Raw genomic sequence first — 20247 nt, forward strand, 5'->3', positions numbered from 1 at the left:
TTGTGGTCTTGCGGTACACCATCATAGGTGTGATCGAGAACTTGAATGGTTCGCACTTGAAACAGGTCGGGTTTCAATTCGATTTCCATAACTACAAAGAAAAAAAGTCTGTATCTCCAATCTTACGTAGTTTGCATTTGTATCAGGAAACTAAACGACAGCCATCGATTAGAGTTAGTGCGAATGTGTGGGTCTGACACAAAGAGGACTGAAACTTCGGTATAACAAAGACGCACAATAAAACTAAAGTAAATATCTGAGTAATTTCTCAAAAGGAGAATTCAACAGGATGAAGATCCAATCAAGCACTTAATAACAATAATCCAGGCTTACAAAACAACCTGCACATTTTATACAGTCATGGACTCTTATGCAAATAAAAATTGAAGCCAAGTTTTAGTCAGTGTGCGATGTGAAACGTCAGATTATAAAGAGCCGGGATTAATTGTTAACTTTGGGTAAAGTATACGCGGGTATGAAACCTAAAATAATAGCCACAACCCAGGATTCTGTTTAGCTCAAGTTTACAATCACCAAGGAAACTAGTTCAAGTGTGAAAAAAATCAACATATGTGCCAAATGAGGCTGCAGCGCCATCTATCTCCAAAACCATGTAATTGCAACTTATAATCATACAATAATACATTTACTGGATGTCATTGTTGTTCTTTTGGGTACTCCCTGTTCAGGGTCGCCATATTTTGATTTGGGACTGGTTTTAAGCCAGATGTTCTTCCTGACACAATAGTCCTATTTTATCCAGGCTTGGGATCAACACTGAGAGTTAACTCCTCATTGACTGGGTTGAGTTCTTGATTGGGAATCGAACCCGGTCCATGGCAATAAGAGCATGGGATCCTGCTGCTGGACCAACAAAATATGAAGACCTCAAAATATGCGGACCACACGATCCGCTGTGGTGACCCCAAACAGGGAGCAGCCGAAAGAACAACAACAACAACATTTACAGGATGTTAAAAGCGCTCCTCAAATAGAACTGAACTGAAAAGTATTGCAGATGCCAATACTGAGATAAAAATAACTCAGGAAACAAACAAATTTCCTCATGCACTTATTCTGCCTCAATAACTGCAGGTACAACACGTATTTGTACATTACAAATACAATTTATACATTTATACAATGTATTTGTACATTACCTTATTATCTCTTGTACCTTTAAATTTCTAGTATTTTTGGATATATATTTTTTATTTTATTTTTTTATTTATTACCTTATTACCTGTGTTTGCGGATACTGCTGGAAGTTGTAAATTCCCCATTGGAATGAATAAAGTATCTATCTATCTATCTATCTATCTATCTATCTATCTATCTATCTATCTATCTATCTATCTATCTATCTATCAGGGTATCAGGAAGGTGAGAAATGCAGGTGTGAAAATGTTCTCAGGAAGGAAAGCACATGGGATTTCTCACCATAGAAACAGCTGACTTTACACCAAAGTTTTCATTTTCCTCATCCACTACATCTGTACATATGGAGATGTCTGGACCTTAAGGGTTGTGTGTTCTGAGATGCTTTTCTTCTTGGTAACAAGTGGTTAATGCAGCTGTCTGCCCGTGCTGCTCTGACCTCTCTCACTGACTGGCCACAGAACTGACGCTTGCAGGATTTGGTTTTGTTTTGTTTTTCACACCATTGTGTGTATAAAAAAAAATCCCAGGAGGTGAAACACTTTGCCACTAGCAACCACACCATGGTCCAAATCACCGAGTTCACGATTTTCAGTGTTTTTGATGACTAATGAATCACTTTTGATTAAAACAACAGCTTACTGAAACTGCATCAGCGAGATTCACAAGATTGGGGGATGCTTTCAGGGTGTCAGTGAACTAGGCTCATTTTTATTGTGGAGGGGGAACAAATAGTTTCTACACAAAAAACATGAAGGTCCTTAGGCTGGTCCTGTTTTCCAGACGCTCATTAGATAAACTCTAACATCAAGCTAACTCTAAGCTCTTTGTAGTGCTTTCACTAGACCTTTAGACAGAGGAGGTTTTCACACTGAAGACTTTCGCTGTGGTCCGAATCCGAGTGCATTTGTTCTACTGAAATAATGGTCTCACTTGATTCTATCAAACCACAGTGCATTTGTGTGGTTCTAACATCACAACAAACACTCATTTTTCTTTAAATTAGTATTATTTTGGTGCTGTGAAAAGCAGTAAGGCATCTCATCTGTCTCTTCTGAGTCCCAAAACGTTCCCCTGTCAATCTGTGTTGTTGGAACCTAATGATGTCATCGGTGCAGTTTATTTTATTACCCGAGTACGAGTTCACGTTCAGGGGAATCGTGTCACCGTTCCAGTGCAACAGAACTCACACCACCTCCTACAGGAAGTCTCGGGTTCGGTACCATGCTGCACTTCCTGGTCCACATGCCGGCTTCTTACATTATCACAAGGACAGTGCTCTGTTTCAGACTAAACTCTCAGTGTGAAAGCTCTCTTATTTACCTGAAGACTCATCATTCTCGGACTCGGCTTGCTCACACTCATCCCCGACACTCTCTTGCTGGTTCGATGCGCATGGCTCATCTGTCAGGTCTTCGGTCGTCTGTGCTGGACATTCAGATTTAGATTCGGATTCAGCGAGTCCAGGGGGTGCTTCCTGAGACATATTCATATTTCAGAGAATCAAATCCATCTGCCCTGCAGCATTTAACTGCACTTTGGAATGAAGTGCGATCGTTATAGAAATAATTCAAACATCTCATTACTTTTGTCTTAATGCTTGAAATATTAAGATCATTATGAGGTTAGGAAAATGTAAAAAAAATAAATAAATACATTCACCTCAATGAAATATTTCTAACATTCCCCAAAAGTCATAGCTTTAACAGGAAGATCTTTTCATGGAGATTGTGAGAGGAAGAAAAGTGAATTGTTTCATTCGCTTTTTACTTTTATAATGTTTAGTAAAATTGTGATATTGACAGATGAACCTTTATGCCAAAGGTACAAGTTTATCCGAATTAGTCACTTGAAAATAAATATGATGTGTGGACATGTTTTCTTTTCTTCTTCAAAAAAAAAAAGTTGAAGAGTTATTATGGACAATAAGCGGTCAGGAAAAGGAAGTGAGTTTTATTATTAACCAGGGTGTGACCTTATCTTTTTTTTTTTTTTTTACAGACTGCTTATAAATCCTGAACAGTGCAATGCATCAGGAACAGAATTTACAAATAGACAAATGTTAGTGGTCAAATTTCAACTATGCAAACCATGACTTTATTAAGTAACAGGCTGCATAAACACTAACATGAGCAGTGGTCATCCTACCTTGGGGCAGCTCGTGCTCTCCTCTCGCTCTGTCCAGGGTGGAAACGCCTCTGCTGGGCTTGTGTCAGATTGTTTTCTTCCAAATAAAACAGCTGAAAGAAAACCAGCGAGGATCGTGAAAGCGACAGAAAGCAAGATGACCCACGCGTCCATGGAGATGTCCATCAATTTCCCCTAATAAACTTTTAACAGCTTGAGGAGCTGCTTAGGTTTGTCTCGAGCTTATTCTTTGCTTTGTTTTTGTTTTCAGCCCAGCACTGATGAATTGTTAAAGCCTACAGATTGCAAATATGGGATTTTGGAAGCCTATAGGCTTGTCTGTGTCAATAGAAAACGGTAAGATTAGTGATCGTGCATGCTTTATTTTGCTCAATCCGCTACCTATAATAAAAACACGCGAAGTGTAGCCCCGGGATCAAATCCTAAATCCCAAACGGGAGTTTGTGTGCATCATTAAAGCGCGGCGTTTGCGCAGACGCATCACTGCGCAGACCACAAGCCCTCCTGCGACAATTAAAGGAAGAATAGCAGATTTTCTTTCTATATTTTTTTCTATATTGTAGAAATAATATGAAATGTATGTAGAATGGAATAAAATAAAAAATTAAAATTAAAAAACCAATGCATTAAGCTGTGGTAAAAGTGAAAACATTCGCTGACTTCCGGTCATAATTGTTTGGATAACGCCTTTATGTCACTTCACGGGTCAGTGTAGATCCTGTAGAAGACGCAAAACAAAACAAAAACAAACAACAACAACAATAAACCTAAAGTACATGTAAATAATAGTATTCAAAGATGGTTTAGACAAAACTAATAAAATAAAAGTGTGATAAGAGTACATGATTCAAAGATTATGAGGGTAAGATAATAAAATAAAAATCTATAAATATATATTTTAGAGTACATGACTAAAAGATTATGAGGGTAAGATAATAAAATTAAAATAAAATAAAATCTATATAGATTTTAGAGTACGTGGTTAAAATATTATGAGGGTAAGATAATAAAATTAAAATAAAATAAAATCTATATAGATTTTAGAGTACGTGGTTAAAATATTATGAGGGTAAGATAAAATTAAAATAAAATAAAATCTATATAGATTTTAGAGTACATGATTAAAAGATTATGAGGGTAAGATAATAAAATTAAAATAAAATAAAATCTATATAGATTTTAGAGTACATGGTTAAAATGTTATGAGGGTAAGATAATAAAATTAAAATAAAATAAAATAAAATCTATATAGATTTTAGAGTACATGATTAAAAGATTATGAGGGTAAGATAATAAAATTAAAATTAAAATCTATATAGATTTTAGAGTACATGATTAAAAGATTATGAGGGTAAGATAAAATAAAAATAAAATAAAAATCTATATAGATTTTAGTGTACATGATTAAAAGATTATGAGGGTAAGATAAAAAAAAAATTAAAATAAAATTAAATAAAATCTATACAGATTTTAGAGTACATGATTAAAAGATTATGAAGGTAAGATAATAAAATTAAAATTAAATAAAATCTATAAAGATTTTAGAGTACATGATTAAAGGATTATGAGGGTAAGATAATAAAATTAAAATAAAATAAAATCTATATAGATTTTAGAGTACATGATGTCCTTTACAAAATTATCTGTTTGTTTTTTGTTTGTTTTTGCAATTTCCACTTGAGTGTGACCTTGAATTTATTAATAAAACAATTACATTCAATAGAAATAAAAAAAAAAAAGTCATTCTAAAAATAACGGAAAGGGACACAAAAGATTCATTTTAGCTGCAATCTCATCTAATCATGTGCATTTAAAGTTAATCCTACATGGATACGATAATTATTCTTATAATATTTACATTTACTTATATAACAATAAAACAAACCCTCATATTCCTCTTCACTCTTTATGTATTTTATGGTTAAGTATACTTTTCATATTATAAATAATAACAGTTTACTTCTTTTACTTTATAAATTTATAGTGTTGAAATCACTATCACGGGTTCATATGTATATGTATATATATATATATATATATATATATATATATATATATATATATTGCTAAGATAAGTAAGCCTATTTCTTGTTATTTTTAATCCATTAGTCATTTTGATTGAAATATTCTTGCTGTAAATTAACTTTAATAATAAATAATTTGGAGAAAGGTAGCTTTTTTCATGTCTGGATAGTTTCAGACACAAGTGACAAATTAAAAAATAAATACATGTAAATGTAAAGTCAAACACATTTTCCCATAATTTTCTAGCAGACCTGGCAAAATCTACCTACTCTTCATTCTTAAGTAGTTTTCATTTTAAAACAAGATCAACTATTAACCGAAGATTAACTATTAACTGAAATTGTATAACCTGTTATACACTGTATTGCCAAAAGGTGTTCTATTGATATGAGGTCCGGACACCAAACTCACTCATCCGTGTCTTTATGGACCTTGCTTTGTGCACTGGTGTGCAGTCATGATAGAACAGGAAGGGGTCATCCCCAACTTTTCCCATGAAATTGTCCACAATGTCTTGGTATGCTGAAGCATTAAGAGTTCCTTTCACTGGAACTAAGGAGCCAAGCCCAACCCCTGAATTCAATGATTATGGAGGGGTGTCCCAAAACTTTTGGCAGTATAAATGTATATTAGTTAAGTAAATATTGTAATGCGAAGCCATCCCACAGAGCTTATTTGATCATTTATGCTTTTTCCTTTCTTTGTACCAATTATCTTGAAGTTGTGTAAAACATAACCAAAAGCAAACAAGGTTTAATCTTCGGCCTCAGCAACAGCTCAAAGAGCTGACTCCATGTCTGGAACAGAGGTCTGTTTGGATGACACATTCCTTTTTACAGACTAGACACTATACACACACAATCCAGGTCAAACCCAACTAACCTAGAACCTGAATCTCAAGAGCTTTGTAATAAAACAACTTTTGCATTTACTTACCAGAAATCCAAAAAAGGTGATTCATCAGACCAATGCTTAATAACAGCCAGGACACTGTGCAATATCTGGAGTCTCTCATACATAATGCAACATATGTTCTTACATATATCCCCCCTCCCCTTCTCTTAATTTCAACTGTACTTAGTGTTGCACATTTACAACTGCAATGTCTGGAGCTCCACTAAAGAATTTCACTCGCTATTTAACTACATTGTGGAAGAACTGAGGGCATGAAGCCTTTATCGCCACACACATTACAGCACAGTAGGAATTCTTTTCTTCGCATATCCCAGCTGAGTCCAGGGGCAGCTATGATGCATCACCCCTGGAGCAGAGAGGGTTAAGGGCCTTGCTCAATAGTGAAGCTTGGACCCTGATCCTCCGATCAACAACCCAGAGCCTTAACCACTTGAGCCACCACTGCACTTGATGCAACAGAGATGATTAATGAAACCACAAACACACTGAAGCATTAGCACAAAAAAAAGTTTATTAGCATTCACATGGAGCTTACAGCTGTGTACGTTTCCACAGAGAACAAAATGCTGCCATTGAAAACGTGATAATGTTGGTGCACTACCTCCCAATGCGTAAATTAATTCGAACGAAAGGTTTGCAGGAAGGACCCACGCAGGTCATTCTGCTGCAGCTTTTAAAACCGTCAAATCAAGGCGTTACACGGGAGCAATCAGGAGAATACTGGAAACAGCCAAGCACTCTGCACTGCAACACGCCACCTTAACAGCTAACCAGCAATACTCAACTGCTGCGCAACTGCGCCTAGTGCACAAAAAATACAAGGGAGAGCATTAGAAAAATCACAGATTTGCCAAATTAGCAGGTAACAAGAAAGAAAGAAAAAAAAAATCCAAATTCAACAGGTTGAGAATGTGAATTTTTACATGGAAATTGATCAATTTGATACACTTGCATGTGTTAGGGCTAAACATCTGGCCAGAAGTTACGTACAGAGATGGGAAAAATCAGCTTTATTACATTACAGACTTGAGTAACACACTGCATTAAAGAAAAGACGTAATGAATTGAATAAAATGAGAAAACTTACTTTATTGGCAGGGAGATTACTTACATGAAGTACTAAACAAATGCACAAACTAGCAAAAAAAAAAAATTATGAAGAAAATCTTTCCACCTAAGAATTTCACTTAAGCGTAAATATTCAATTCAATGAGCACACTTCAAAATACGGTACAGAAAATTCTGGTCAAATGAACATAGGCAAAAAAAAAGTTAAAAAGATGTAGACCAAGTGTTTGCAACAACCTTTTGGTCTGATAAGGTGAATTTAGAAATCCTCAGATGGACTTTTCCTTTCGATGTGATCCTCAGAAATGAAGACTCATTCATCTGACATCATCTAGGAAAGAAAAGAGTCAGTGAGTTTTGAAGAATTTTAGACAGGGGATAATTATACAAGCTTCTACATGCTTGTATAGCTCCTACAACTCCATGAAAAGCAGCCGTTGGTGATTAAGTACTAGTGGCCGCCTTCAACTTTGTTTTAAAAGAAAAGAAAAATCCTGTGCTTACAAAAAAAAAGAAAAAAAAAAAGAAAAGGCAAACCTTTTACACTTGTCTAGTGAGCAACGGAGTCTGTTGTAGAGTTGCTCGACTTAGTTATTTACCCTAAATCGGTGTTGAGTAACCTCAACGAATGAGGGGAAAAACCTGGGGGGTAGGGGATGCGTTTCTGAAAGCAACTGAAAGACGTCAGCAAAAGAAAGCAAATGAATTTAGTTTAGAGAAATCGTGCGTCACTTCGCTGATTCCTTACGCAAGCTTTGAGAAAGCATCCCGCTTTATTTTTTTCTGGTCCTGCTTTCGTCTATGGGCGTGTGACAAGGAAGATGGAAAAAAGGCCTCAGTCCGTCGTCCTTCGAACGTACCTCAACACCACCTCAACACTCAATGAGACCGACCTGCTCCATAGCAACCGCCAAGCAGCAGCAGGCAGCCAACGGTCGGACCACACACTAACTGCTCTCAAACTGCCCCCAAACTCCTCTTTTGCATACGGGAATCAGCAGCTTGGAGGAAAGAATTCCACATTAAGGTAAAAACGTTTACCACCCAGAATCTATTGCTTGCAAATAAAGAAATACTTACGGCTTTTACCTTTTGCGGCTCCGAACCCAGGTTCTGGTTGTGCCTTTTATTTTTATGTATACAGTTATACATTTCCAAAGAAAGTCATTGACCACCACACCGGCATCATTCTCTATATCTGAATCTCGTTTCATAAAAAAGACCTGATAAATTCGGGTTCTTGTCCTTTCTATATACGGTTTTTCGTTCTTTAAGAACAGCATCATTGCAAGAAAACTACAGAAAATAATTTTTTCCCCGCAAAATACTTCTCCAGGTCTACAAATGATTTCATTTCCCAGACCTGTGCAAGAACCCTGTTTTAGATTAAAGCATCGATATGCAATTTTGTGATGTAATAGTGTTGAAACACTGACTGGTTGTTTAGAAGATTAGAAGTTAGTTCAGGGTTAGCAAAAATAAAAGAAAAACAAAGCATCCACAGCAAAAGACCCAGAGGTCACCTTCCTGCTGCTGTGTTTTTACCTGAAGTCGGGCTCACGACTCTGTTCCGTTGGCCTCAGGGGATTTGGGTCTGCTCCTGGACCGGGACCTTGACTTGGATTTTGACGCTCTGTTCGAGCGGGGGCTGCGACTCCTGGAAGGAGACTTGGACTTAGATCTGGATCGGGACCTGGAAGGGGATTTGGATTTGCTCCTGCGGGGTGTGCGGCTCTTGGACCGGGAGCGGGACCGGGAGTAGGACCTGGATCTGGAGCGGCTGTAGCGGGATCTGCTTCTGGAGCGAGAGCGGCTCCTGCTGCGGGATCGGCTGTGTCTCCTGCGTCGGGGACTGCGACTGGAACACACAAAGACCACCACATGTCAAGAAAAACCTAACAATCCTGTAAAAACTGAAACGCTGTGGAATAACACTTCCGGAGATTAAAAGATGGCGCGCGAGGACATCGAGTGACGTTTGTTTGTTTTCGACGATCTTGAGCAGCTCACGATTTTGATTATAACTAATAAAAATGAAACTATTTCGATATGTTTGTCTAGACAGAATATGACGGCGCTGAATCAATGTAATACTACGGAGTTAGTTTAATAATTACATGTTTTCGGAAAAGCTCGGCCTTATAGGCCGCAGTCGCACCGCGCTGGGAGTTTCCCTACACGCGGTTGAACATTGCTCAGTTTCCGCCCCTCCACTAGGAAACCCCGAGGCTTGAATTTATTTACCAGGCCTCTACTGCGGCTAAACTGCACAAGCATAAACTAAAATAAATATAACGCGAGACATTTTAGTTTATCAGCAACACGCGAAATATCGGTTTGTACGAGGGTGGTTTGTGTGTGTATCGTAACCACGCCGTGTTCAACAGGTAGCCATTTGTATTTCAGGCTTTACACACACACACACACACACACACACACACACACACACACCTCATTATCAGTCGCATGTAACGGCGCCATGTTTGCGCCCACAGTGTTTGTGTATTTAGGTCACCAACCTGCGACTCCTCCGTCCGTATCCGCCGTATCTTCGCGGCGGTCCTCCGCGGCGGCCGTAATGCGAGTCCGGCGGCCGGCCGTAGCGCGCCATCTGCACGCGCAGCTCGCGTCCGTCCAGCAGCGCGCCGTCCATGGCGTCCATCGCGTCCTCGGCGTCCCGCTTGTCGTGGAAGCGCACGAAGGCGAAGCCGCGGCTCTCCTTGGTGTAGCGGTCTCTCGGGATGTAGACGTCTCCGACGCGGCCGTACTTCTCGAAAACGCGCCGCAGCGTCTCGGGCGAGGTCCGGTAAGTCAGATTGTCCACTTTCAGCGAGGTCATGCCCTCGACGTCGGGCGGAGGTCTACCGTAACTCATCTCTACGTCTCACTTCGGTACTCACCTTTCGAAAAAAAATGTAGAAAGTGGAAATACTACGGAGTTAATAAGACGAGGGGGGGAAAAAAAAAACAACACCGTTAACCCGACTCGACACTAACAACCCTGCACGCCGCGCGCCTAAACCTAAAATGGCGGCAAACAGCCGTCCGGGGGCGGGTCTTCGCAACAAGCGGAAGTTGTTTCCTTTTTATCGCGTTATTACCATAGCTACCGATGTAAACTGGAAATGTTGTATTATTATTGATCATTTAATTACTTTAGCTCTAATAAACTAAAGGTTCTAAATATTATATATCGTTTGTTTAAAAAGAAATACATGCAAACAAGAAAGCTGTAATAAAACAAATATGACGTTTTTGTGTCAGAATTTGCAAATTTCGTATTGTGTGCTTCCACGTGCTTCCATTTTTTTGGGCCTTTAATAGCTGCTTTATTAAAATTATGATTACAGAAATAAAATAAATAAGATGATCACGCTACAACGTAATACCCGTCAATTCCGGCAGGTGGCGTAAATTCATCTACACATGAACAGATGGCTATACATACACCAATACAGTATATAAAATAAAATATCTCCATCTATATGCAAAGGTAGCTTTTGAATTTGTTTGGTTATAAAATTTTCTATAACAGCAGTGTAGATACACTACATTGCCAAAAGTTTTGGGACACTCCTCCAGATCATTGAGTTCAGGTGTTGTTTTTCAGGGGTTGGGCTCGGCCCCTTAGTTCCAGTGAAAGGAACTCTTAATGCTTCAGCTTCATACCAAGACATTTTGGACAATTTCATGCTCCCCACTTTGTGGGAACAGTTTGGGGATGACCCCTTCCTGTTCCAACATGACTGTACACCAGTGCACAAAAAGGTCCATAAAGACATGGATGAGTGAGTTTGGTGTAGAGGAACTTGACTGGCCTGCACAGAGTCCTGACCTCAACCTGACAGAACACCTTTGGGATGAATTAAAGCGGAGACTGTGAGACAGGCCAAAACTGGGACGTCTGTCTTTACATGCACATGAATGTAATATGGAGTTGTCCTGCCATTTGCATCTATTACAGCTTCAACTCTTCTGGGAAGGCTTTCCACAAGGTTTAGGAGTGTGTTTATGGGAATTTTTGACCTTTTCTCTAGAAGTGCATTTGTGAGGTCAGGCACTGATGATGGACGAGAAGGTCCAAAATGTCTTGGTATGCTGAAACATTGAGAGTTCCTTTCACTGGAACTAAGGGGCCGAGTCCAACCCCTGAAAAACAACACCTGAATTCAATGATCTGGAGGGGTGTCCCAAAACTTTTGGCAATATAGTGTATTATATTGTGTATTATTGCAGTTGTGCTCATTCTAATAGGTTAATTCTATAATTACAGTACATAAACAGGAACTTGTATGGCAGACTCTTAGAGTAAACAGATCACAAATTACAAAACATGTAATGGTTGATACAATAAAGCTTCCTGTAAGGAGACTAAACATTTATGGAAGGAGTCTCCCATGTCAGCCAGGTGGAAGTTTTGGTGAGAGAAGCTGCATTTGTTTGTAAATTCAAGAAAGAGAAAAAAGAGTGGCTGATGTGGTTTATAGCTGCAGCAATGTAAGTGTTAACAAGAAGTAACATGTTTCGCAAATTTTTCACAAGATTGAAAGTAGTTATAAATGGATATAAACTGTGTTGGTCTTTAACTAATAACAAATTAATTGTTGCCAAATTGCTGTGGTATAAAATGAATACAAAACTGCATCCCGCTGCATCAAACCACCCTGTCGTTGATTATTTTCTTATAACAGCATGCCACCAAGTGTTTTATTTCATACATAGTGGTTCAGTTCGATGTTTCCATGACTAAAGCCACCCTCTTACATACATTTAAATATATTTCTGATCTGAATATATAAGCTCCATGTGTTACCTCAGCTTACTGAAATGTGACATTCTAATCCTAACCACATCATAAATTGCTGATATTACAACTTAATAATCACTAACCTGGGATCGCCTATTACTGTTGAGCTTTGTGCTAATTACATTTTGCTATGTAAAAGCCTGTTGTTGTGAAATTAAATTATGAATGTCATTACAGTGATGCGGGACAGCAAGCTCCATTTAATTTGGCTCTCTCTCTATTTTTTTTTAATATAGCTACTGACAAACACCGCAGTGCAGATTTTTTTTTGGCTCCCCGGTAAGCCTGAGCCAGCCAAGATTTGATTCCTATCATAGAATTATCGTTTATCTAAACCTCCCCCCCCCTGCAGTTTCACAGGCTAATTTAGGAATGCAGAATCTCCATTCTAAATAAGATCAGGGACCTATTTACGAATTGATGAATTGTGACTCACTGGGGATGCACCATGGAAAAAATAATGCTAACGTAGTGAAGAGATGTGGGTATGGTGTCTATGGTGCACTGCAGTGCTCGACAGATTGGCCGATTTTTTCCTTTCATTTTTTCTTTGGAACACTACATGACAGAAAAGTTGTTTTTTTTCTTTTGGACCATAACAACTGTGATGTTATTGGATCACTAGTAATGTTATAAGGAAAACTGAGAAAGATGGTCATTAACCAGATCACGCTGTGTTTTTGGCAGCTGATCTTCAGCTCATCAGACCAAGATTTATTTCAGCAAGGTTCCCAGCGCCAGGAAAACTTCTGAATCTTTTTTTTAGCCATGGAACCTATTTACTGTAAAAATCAACTCAGATTTATTCCTGAACATTTTTGGAGCTCCAGGTGGTCCCAAGCTGGCTTGTTTTTGAGTTATTGATGATAGGATTAAACAGGCTAATAAAATAAAGAGCCAAATAATCCATTCATCCATCTATATTCTGATCCTACACAGGGTCACAGGGAACCTGGAGCCTTTCCCAGGGCACAAGGCAGGGACACTTGGACAGGATGCCAACCTATCACATCACAGGGGACAATTGCACACATTTACACAATGTACATATATGTTAATCAGCCAACCATGCATGTCTATGGACTGGGGAAGGAAACCAGAGTACCCAGAGAGAAACCTGAAGCACATAGAGTATATGGACAGTCTCCCAGTCCTGGAGGTGTAAAGGAAACCTGCTAATTACCAAGCCTTCGTGCCCTCAGAACCCATGTATTGGTTAATATTATTGTGCAGAAGTTTGTGCTTTTGGTTTACTAAACACAGGCTTCTGTCAGGTGTAACCACACTGACCACAAGAAGAACAGCGTGATTTTAATGAACTGATTTTCCTCTTTAAGCTTTGCAGATACAAATTTATACACTTTTGGATGTCCTACCCCACCCCGCTGTTAGGTCGCCAAGCTCTAACATGTGGTGTGTATAAAACACAGTGATGAACTCCCCTAAGAACAGTTCATTATCACAGTTCCAACCAACTAATCCTGATAGTAATGAAGATAATACAATAACTTTAATTATGTGTAACCGCCTCTCTGGTTTCCTCTCACTGTTTTTCAATGACTTGTAGGTGTGAATGAGTGAGCGCATGTGTGTGCATTGTGTCCCTGTTTTGGACTGATGTCCCGTCCTCCAGTTCATGACACATTATATTGCCAAATGTTTTGGGATTTCTGCCTTTATATGCACATGAATGTAATATGGAGTTGTCCCGCCCTTTGCAGCTATAACAGCTTCAACTCTTCTGGGAAGGCTTTCCACAAGGTTTAGGAGTGTGTTTATGGGAATTTTTGACCATTCCTCTAGAAGCACATTTGTGAGGTCAGGCACTGATGTTGGACGAGAAGGCCTGGCTCGCAGTCTCCGCCCTAATTCATCCCAAAGGTGTTCTATGGGGTTGAGGTCAGGACTCTGTGCAGGCCATTCAAATTCCTCCACACCAAACTCACTCATCCATGTCTTTGTGGACCTTGCTTTGTGCACTGGTGTGCAGTCATGTTTGTGGGAAACTGTTCCCACTAATTTGGGAGCATGAAATTGTCCAAAATGTCTTGGGATGCTGAAGCATTAAGAGTTTATTTCACTGGAACTAAGTGGCTAAGCCCAACCCCTGAAGATCAACACCTGAATTCAATGATTTGGAGGGGTGTCCCAAAACTTTTGGCAAAATAAGTGAATATTCTCACATTGTGCTCAATGATGCCTCAATTGGCCCGGATCAAACAGGACCCTGAAGATGAACAAAAGAATGAAGAAATTATGTAAAGTTGTGTTTTTCACACATACACACTACATGCCCGAAAGTATGTGGACACCTCAGCTTGAGTATCCTGCACCTCAACTGCAACGAACACCTTTGGGATGAACTGGAATGTGTCCCCTCCTCACCTGACATCCACATTCTGATCCCACTGTAGCTGAATGAACACAAATCTCCACAGCCATGCTCCAACATCTAGTGGAAAGCCTTTCCAGAAGAGAAGAGTGGACCAACTCATGGTTTTGGAATGGGATGTCCAACAATAATATGTCGTGATGGTCAGATATCCACATACTTTTGGACATTTTTTGGAGATAGATAGATAGATAGATAGATAGATAGATAGATAGATAGATAGATAGATAGATAGATAGATAGATAGATAGATTATTCACCAATATATTTTAGAGAAATTCTAGCTGTAAGAAATGATGAACTGATGTGACTGGTCTAGAGTGAAAATGGGGACAATGTAATAATGAAGGGATGACTCTGTGTCTGTGTGTCTGTGTGTGTGTGTGTGGTGGCTTGGCTGCACTGCAGTGCTCTACAGATTTGGGAAGGTCGGCTCTACGGTGTGACGTCAGAAGGAGAAGCGGCCATTAGGGCTCGGAAACAGCGCGCGGATAAAAGCCTCAGCATCACCGCGCAGTCCAGAGCAGACACGATGGACAAGATAACGGGCTGATCCCGGGAATCCCGTCCCTGTTCCTGAGAAGCGGCTTTGTTCCGCCGCAGCAGCCGGACTGAACCATGCCTCTGCAAGCCAAGAGGTAGCTAGAGGACAGGAGAGAGAAGAGGAGAGAAGGAAGGCAGGGGTTTGGGACAGGACCCGAACAAGGGGGCTGGAGATTTCAGTGGAAGCGCTCAGGACGCTCAGGAACACTCGGAGATCTCAGAAGGCATCAGAAGTGTAGCGTTTCTTTTTGAAGAGAGAAGATTTCAGCAAACTGCGGCTGGCTTTCCATCTGAATGTTCATCTGCAGCACGCTGCCGAGAAATGGGAGCTTTAACCAGCAGACAGAATGCTGGAGTGGAGGAGGTGGACATCCCATCCAACTCCGTCTACAGATATCCACCCAAAAGCGGTCAGGAGAAACACACGCCTTTTATTACTTATGTTAGAATATATCAATTAGAATAATCGTTAATATCAAGATATTTGAAGTAGCCTATTGCATTATATGTTGTAATGCATCATGTGCATTTGTTGCAATTATCTGTTTTTTTTATTATTATTATTATTTTGACAAATATGAAATATATAAAACATCAGTAGAACAATCAGTTTGCAAATAGAAAACAATTTTTTTTAGTAATCAGAGATAAGTTATAACAAATATTTAAAAACAGCCATTTAAAAGAACAATAGAATACCCTCTATGGTTGCAACACAAACTATTATTATTATTATTATTATTATTATTATTATTATTATTATTATCATAAATGTACTTATATATAAATTACAAGTACTTTTTGTCATACAATGTTATTTTTGAAAAATGTTATATAGACATATAATAGACATTATATCTATCTTTATATTTTATATCTTTATACTGCTAAGCATACTATATATTATTATATATCTATTATCTATATACTATTATTATCTATTATTGTTATCATAATAAATTACATTGTGTATATATATATATATATATATATATATATATATATATATATATATATATATATATATATATATATATATACATTACAAGTACTTTTTGACATACAATGTTATTTTTAAAAAATAGCATTATATCTGTCTTTATACTTTATATTTTTATACTGCTTTTATATATTTTTATTTATTTATTTATTTATTTATTTATTTATTTATTTATTTATTTATTTATTTATTTATTATTTCTATTATAACTGTAGATAAAGAACAAAGCAGTAAAGCTGATGTGTAGTTTGTTACTTATTCTGATAATCGATAGCCCCCCAACAGAAATAAACAGATGGAAGTTATTTCCTGTCCATATGGCACCACTTCACCATGCTACACCACATCACGCCATGCCACACTACATCACGCCACACTCAGTCAGGTTGTCACAGTTGATGCGGACAGGCCCATACCTGCTGCTTTTGACGGCTCTTATTCACTCGCTTAGAAACCCTGCAGATATTCAGTAGAAGCAGGCAGCTCAGTGGTGATGTGAGCGCTTTACCTCTTTACCATTGACTGTACAACATTGCATAGTGTCAGCACACTACCGATTGCATGTAATTACTGTTATTCATCATTATGACTGCAGTGTGGTGTCATGTCACCTGTCAATATCCAGTATGACTTCAAGCCATGATTGTATCATATGGTTGTGTGGGGTTACTGCATACAGTAGTAGAGAACTCATTTACATAAATGAAATAAAATGATCTCCCCTGCATGCTTTTAGTATTCGCTGCTGAAAATAGTTATGCTCAAACATGATATTAGACGTAACATCAGGCAATTGCATTGTATTTGCTCCACTGGGGCGTGATCCATTTTACCTGCTCAGTCATCCATCTCTTTGTTCTTCTTCATGGCAGTTCATTTCTTTCTTCAGCTTGATTGTGGCTGATTAAAAATCTATATATAAATCTGTAATCTAAAGCACAACAATCAGGATTGATGTATAGAAAGTGTAGGAATGTGCATTTTCCCCCCAGGATAGTGTTGTTAAACCATTAAAATACATGCTAACTATGGCGCAAAACATCTGTAATGGCATTCGTTCAGTATTGAGGAATGTGCACACAAGTCAGTTTGCAGTAATATTCCAAGGAGAACATTATTCTTCTTCTTATTTTTTTTTTACATCCCAAAAGTCACTGTCAGCTTGAAAACAGATGTTTCAAATAACAGCGTCAGTGTTAGCAGATGGTGAAACAGAAACACCCGCTCTGAATAATCCTATCAGGATATTTTCTTTTCATTTCGAACTGCGTGGCTTTGTTTCTACAGGAAATACTGTCAGACAGAGATTAGAGCTATACACTGACTGCAGTGTCAATAAATCTGTCAGGCTTTATTATTCTCATATCTCAGTGCTATGCATTATGTAAATGTGTCAATAACATAAGTATCAGTATGTAAACGAGTGTTTAGTCAGAGCAGTTAACCCATCAAATCCAACAGGAGCAAAGTATTCAAGGTGTCAGGATATATGGTGTCATAGCATGCATGCTAGTGCACAGAAAGCACTCGTTATCTGACCTTCACAAATCATTTAGGTTATGTTTCTTTAGTATTCAAAACTTGACTTAGTTTATACTTGTCTTCGTTTTACTCCGGTCAGTGTCCTGTCATTGGTTCGTTACCTGTTTGTGTTCACCTTTTCTGTGTTATATACTATATATACGCTATATACTTTGTCTACAAATACTATGTCATTTATTTGTAGTCTTATTATGCATTGCTGTTACCAAAGTCTGAGCTTTGGCTTCCAGATTTTGTGCCATGGCACTTCCTGCTTTTGGCCATTGCTTGTTTTGACATATGTCATGGATTGACAATGATTGGTGGACTGCCCCAATGCAGCAGACACTTGCCTCCTGATTCTAATTGCATGTTATACTCTACTGAAAGTATATAGTTTGTATATACATTTTGTCCTCAAAGTTGATGTGTTAGAAGCAGGAAAAATGGGCAAGCGTAAGGATTTGAGCGAGCTAGACCACTGGATCAGAGCAACTCCATAACTGCAGCTTGTGTGGGGTGTTCCCAGTCTGCAGTGATCAGATTTAATAGTAAATTTTCCATATATTAATATATAATAATATAGAGTTTTATTACATTTCTTGCAGTATACACCAGGCTCACAAATTCCCTGAGGCTGTACAAACTATAAAAGCTGTCTTAAGTTTGTTCCTAAGCTTGTAAATAATTTTAAATTACCAGCATGATGATGAAGGTTTTTCTTATATAAAATGGTGTTTTTTTTATGTGTTTTTTGTTGTCCAGGAAGCTACTTTGCCAGCCATTTCATCATGGGAGGAGAAAAGTTTGATTCGACCCATCCTGAGGGCTACTTGTTTGGAGAGAACACAGATCTCAACTTCCTGGGAAACAGACCAGTTACAGTAAGATGCTTGAGAATAAGTTAAACTAGATGCAGAACAGCAGGCGGTCTGTCTCCAAATGCTAATGGACAGAAGGAAGACTGTAATAGAATTGAATCAGAATAAGATTTGCAATACAACGAAATAGTTCACGTTGATGTCAGTGGAAATGTTGCATCATGTGCAGGATTTCATCAGCTGTTTTTTTGTGGACATTCATGCTTCTGGTGTTTGTTTTTTTTAAAGAATAATTAATATTCTCAGATTATTGTAGAAGTGTGCTTCAGTAGTGATTACAAATTAAATGAGTTCAGTAATGTGACCTACTTAGCTTTATGTTTACGTAACCATTTACAGTTAACTGGGAATACTAGATTTCCTGCAACAATCCAGTTGAGGAAATACAATTAAAGCTTTCTCACTCATAGTAACAGTAACTACATGTTTATAGATACCCTCTAGAAGTGAGAAATCAATAAAATACCTAACATATATAATTATTTACACTTTCTTCTAATTATAACATCTATCTATCTATCTATCTATCTATCTATCTATCTATCTATCTATCTATCTATCTATCTATCTATCTATCTATCTATCTACTTTGGAATTTAATTACATGAGTAATTACAGATAATTCAATTCAGTTATATTTGTATAGCGATTTTAACAATAGACATTGTCACAAAGCAGCTTTACAGAAATATATAAAATATAAAATATAACATACTCATTTGCACTACATACTAAATAAAAAAATAAAAAAGTGAAAAGTATTTCAAATATGCAAAAATAATATTGGTACTAATACACTTCTAGACGGGACAGGATGTTTTATATACCATGATGAACGATCTGAGTAGGTGTTAATTCAATCAGTCCAATAGGCCAGATCTTACTCTGGTACAGTTTCCTGGATGTGGATTAATCTTACCTTTAAATTAAATTGGCAGTAGTGATTCACTATTCAGATTTCTTTTTATTCTAAGAATAGGCTTGATCGTTGTGTGGGTAACCTTTGTATGGTGGTTCATACAAAGCCTTTAAACGACAATTGAACATATTTTTAAAATCCTTTCCTCGGTTAAATACAGTGGAAAAAATATTGCTGATTGTACCGAATTATTAATAATGATTGGAATATTTGAATATAGTCCGCCTAGTAGTCTTATATTAGTCTTTTTGTTTCTCAGTTTTACATTTAAACAAAAATTGTTTTCCGCCAACTGACCAAGGAAAAGAGAGCCATGGTTATGTGATGAAACCAACATTTTGGAGCAGAGCGACATATCATTAGAATCTTAAGAAAGAGGAATCATAAGAAATCTTCTAGGCCATTAACACTAATAATATTTGTACTATAATACTACAATAATTACTAATATATGATATTATATGATAATTGTAGTATAATATGTGTTTCGCACAATACCAACTAGATTCCTTACATAATGTGGGTACTGATATCATGTCGGATAACTCAACTGTAATAACATATTTGTGTTACAGTTTTCTTTTCTTTAAGGTAGCTACTTATTGATGCAACGTATTATATGAGAATTAGTTGTATTGTAATAACTAATATGTACAACAATACCTGCTAAAATGCTGATATAATGTAGTTATTATTATTACCAAAGGAAATGGCACTTTATTAATAAACTAACACTAAAGTACCTGCTAAATTACTAATATAATGTAGTTCCTGATATAATCTATGCAAATACTAGCTAAAATACTAATATAACATCCCTACTAATATAACCAGAGCAAATAGCACTTTATTAATAAACTAGCAATACAA

The 20247-nt window shown here is 37.6% G+C and overlaps 3 protein-coding genes across 19 annotated transcripts in view; 1 reads left to right on the plus strand and 2 right to left on the minus strand.

Moving 5' to 3' along the window:
* LOC131363884 (matrix-remodeling-associated protein 7-like) overlaps positions 1–3761 on the minus strand; it is a 9636-nt gene extending 5875 nt beyond the window's left edge. The window contains exons 1-2 of the mRNA XM_058406845.1: positions 3307–3761; positions 2482–2635 (exon numbers count right to left, since the gene is read on the minus strand). Of these exons, the coding sequence (XP_058262828.1) occupies positions 2482–2635; positions 3307–3471 (319 nt within the window). The 5' untranslated portion in view covers positions 3472–3761. The remainder of the gene's footprint in view (positions 1–2481; positions 2636–3306) is intronic.
* Positions 3762–6737: 2976 nt separating this feature from the next.
* Positions 6738–10350, minus strand: srsf2a (serine and arginine rich splicing factor 2a). 4 transcript variants are annotated; one of them, XR_009206351.1, is made up of 4 exons: positions 9834–10350; positions 8860–9172; positions 7552–7645; positions 6738–7047 (listed from the first exon to the last, which is right to left on the minus strand). XR_009206351.1 is itself a non-coding variant. In XM_058406307.1 (3 exons), exons 1-2 carry the CDS (start codon positions 10187–10189, stop codon positions 8872–8874), a joined length of 657 nt encoding a protein of 218 aa, XP_058262290.1. In that variant the 5' UTR covers positions 10190–10350; the 3' UTR covers positions 6738–7645; positions 8860–8871. The 4 variants fall into 4 exon arrangements, 2 of the variants coding, with proteins under 2 accessions (XP_058262290.1, XP_058262289.1); XR_009206350.1 differs by having other exon boundaries at positions 7552–9172; XM_058406307.1 differs by having other exon boundaries at positions 6738–7645.
* A 4552-nt stretch (positions 10351–14902) lies between these two features.
* Positions 14903–20247, plus strand: part of rnf157 (ring finger protein 157) — a 28771-nt gene continuing 23426 nt past the window's right edge. For 6 of the 14 annotated variants that reach the window (XR_009206354.1, XR_009206355.1, XR_009206356.1 and 3 more), the window contains exons 1-2: positions 14905–15466; positions 18343–18461. Coding sequence is in view for 10 of the 14 variants with exons in the window: in XM_058406455.1 (XP_058262438.1) it covers positions 15379–15466; positions 18343–18461 (207 nt within the window). In the remaining 4 variants the exon portion in view is untranslated. Of the gene's footprint in view, positions 15467–18342; positions 18462–20247 lie in introns of all 14 variants that reach the window. The other 8 variants (XM_058406457.1, XM_058406463.1, XM_058406462.1 and 5 more) reach the window with 3 other exon arrangements.

This window comes from Hemibagrus wyckioides, linkage group LG13 (genome assembly GCF_019097595.1).
Source record: "Hemibagrus wyckioides isolate EC202008001 linkage group LG13, SWU_Hwy_1.0, whole genome shotgun sequence".
In the NCBI taxonomy this organism is placed as follows: domain Eukaryota; kingdom Metazoa; phylum Chordata; class Actinopteri; order Siluriformes; family Bagridae; genus Hemibagrus; species Hemibagrus wyckioides.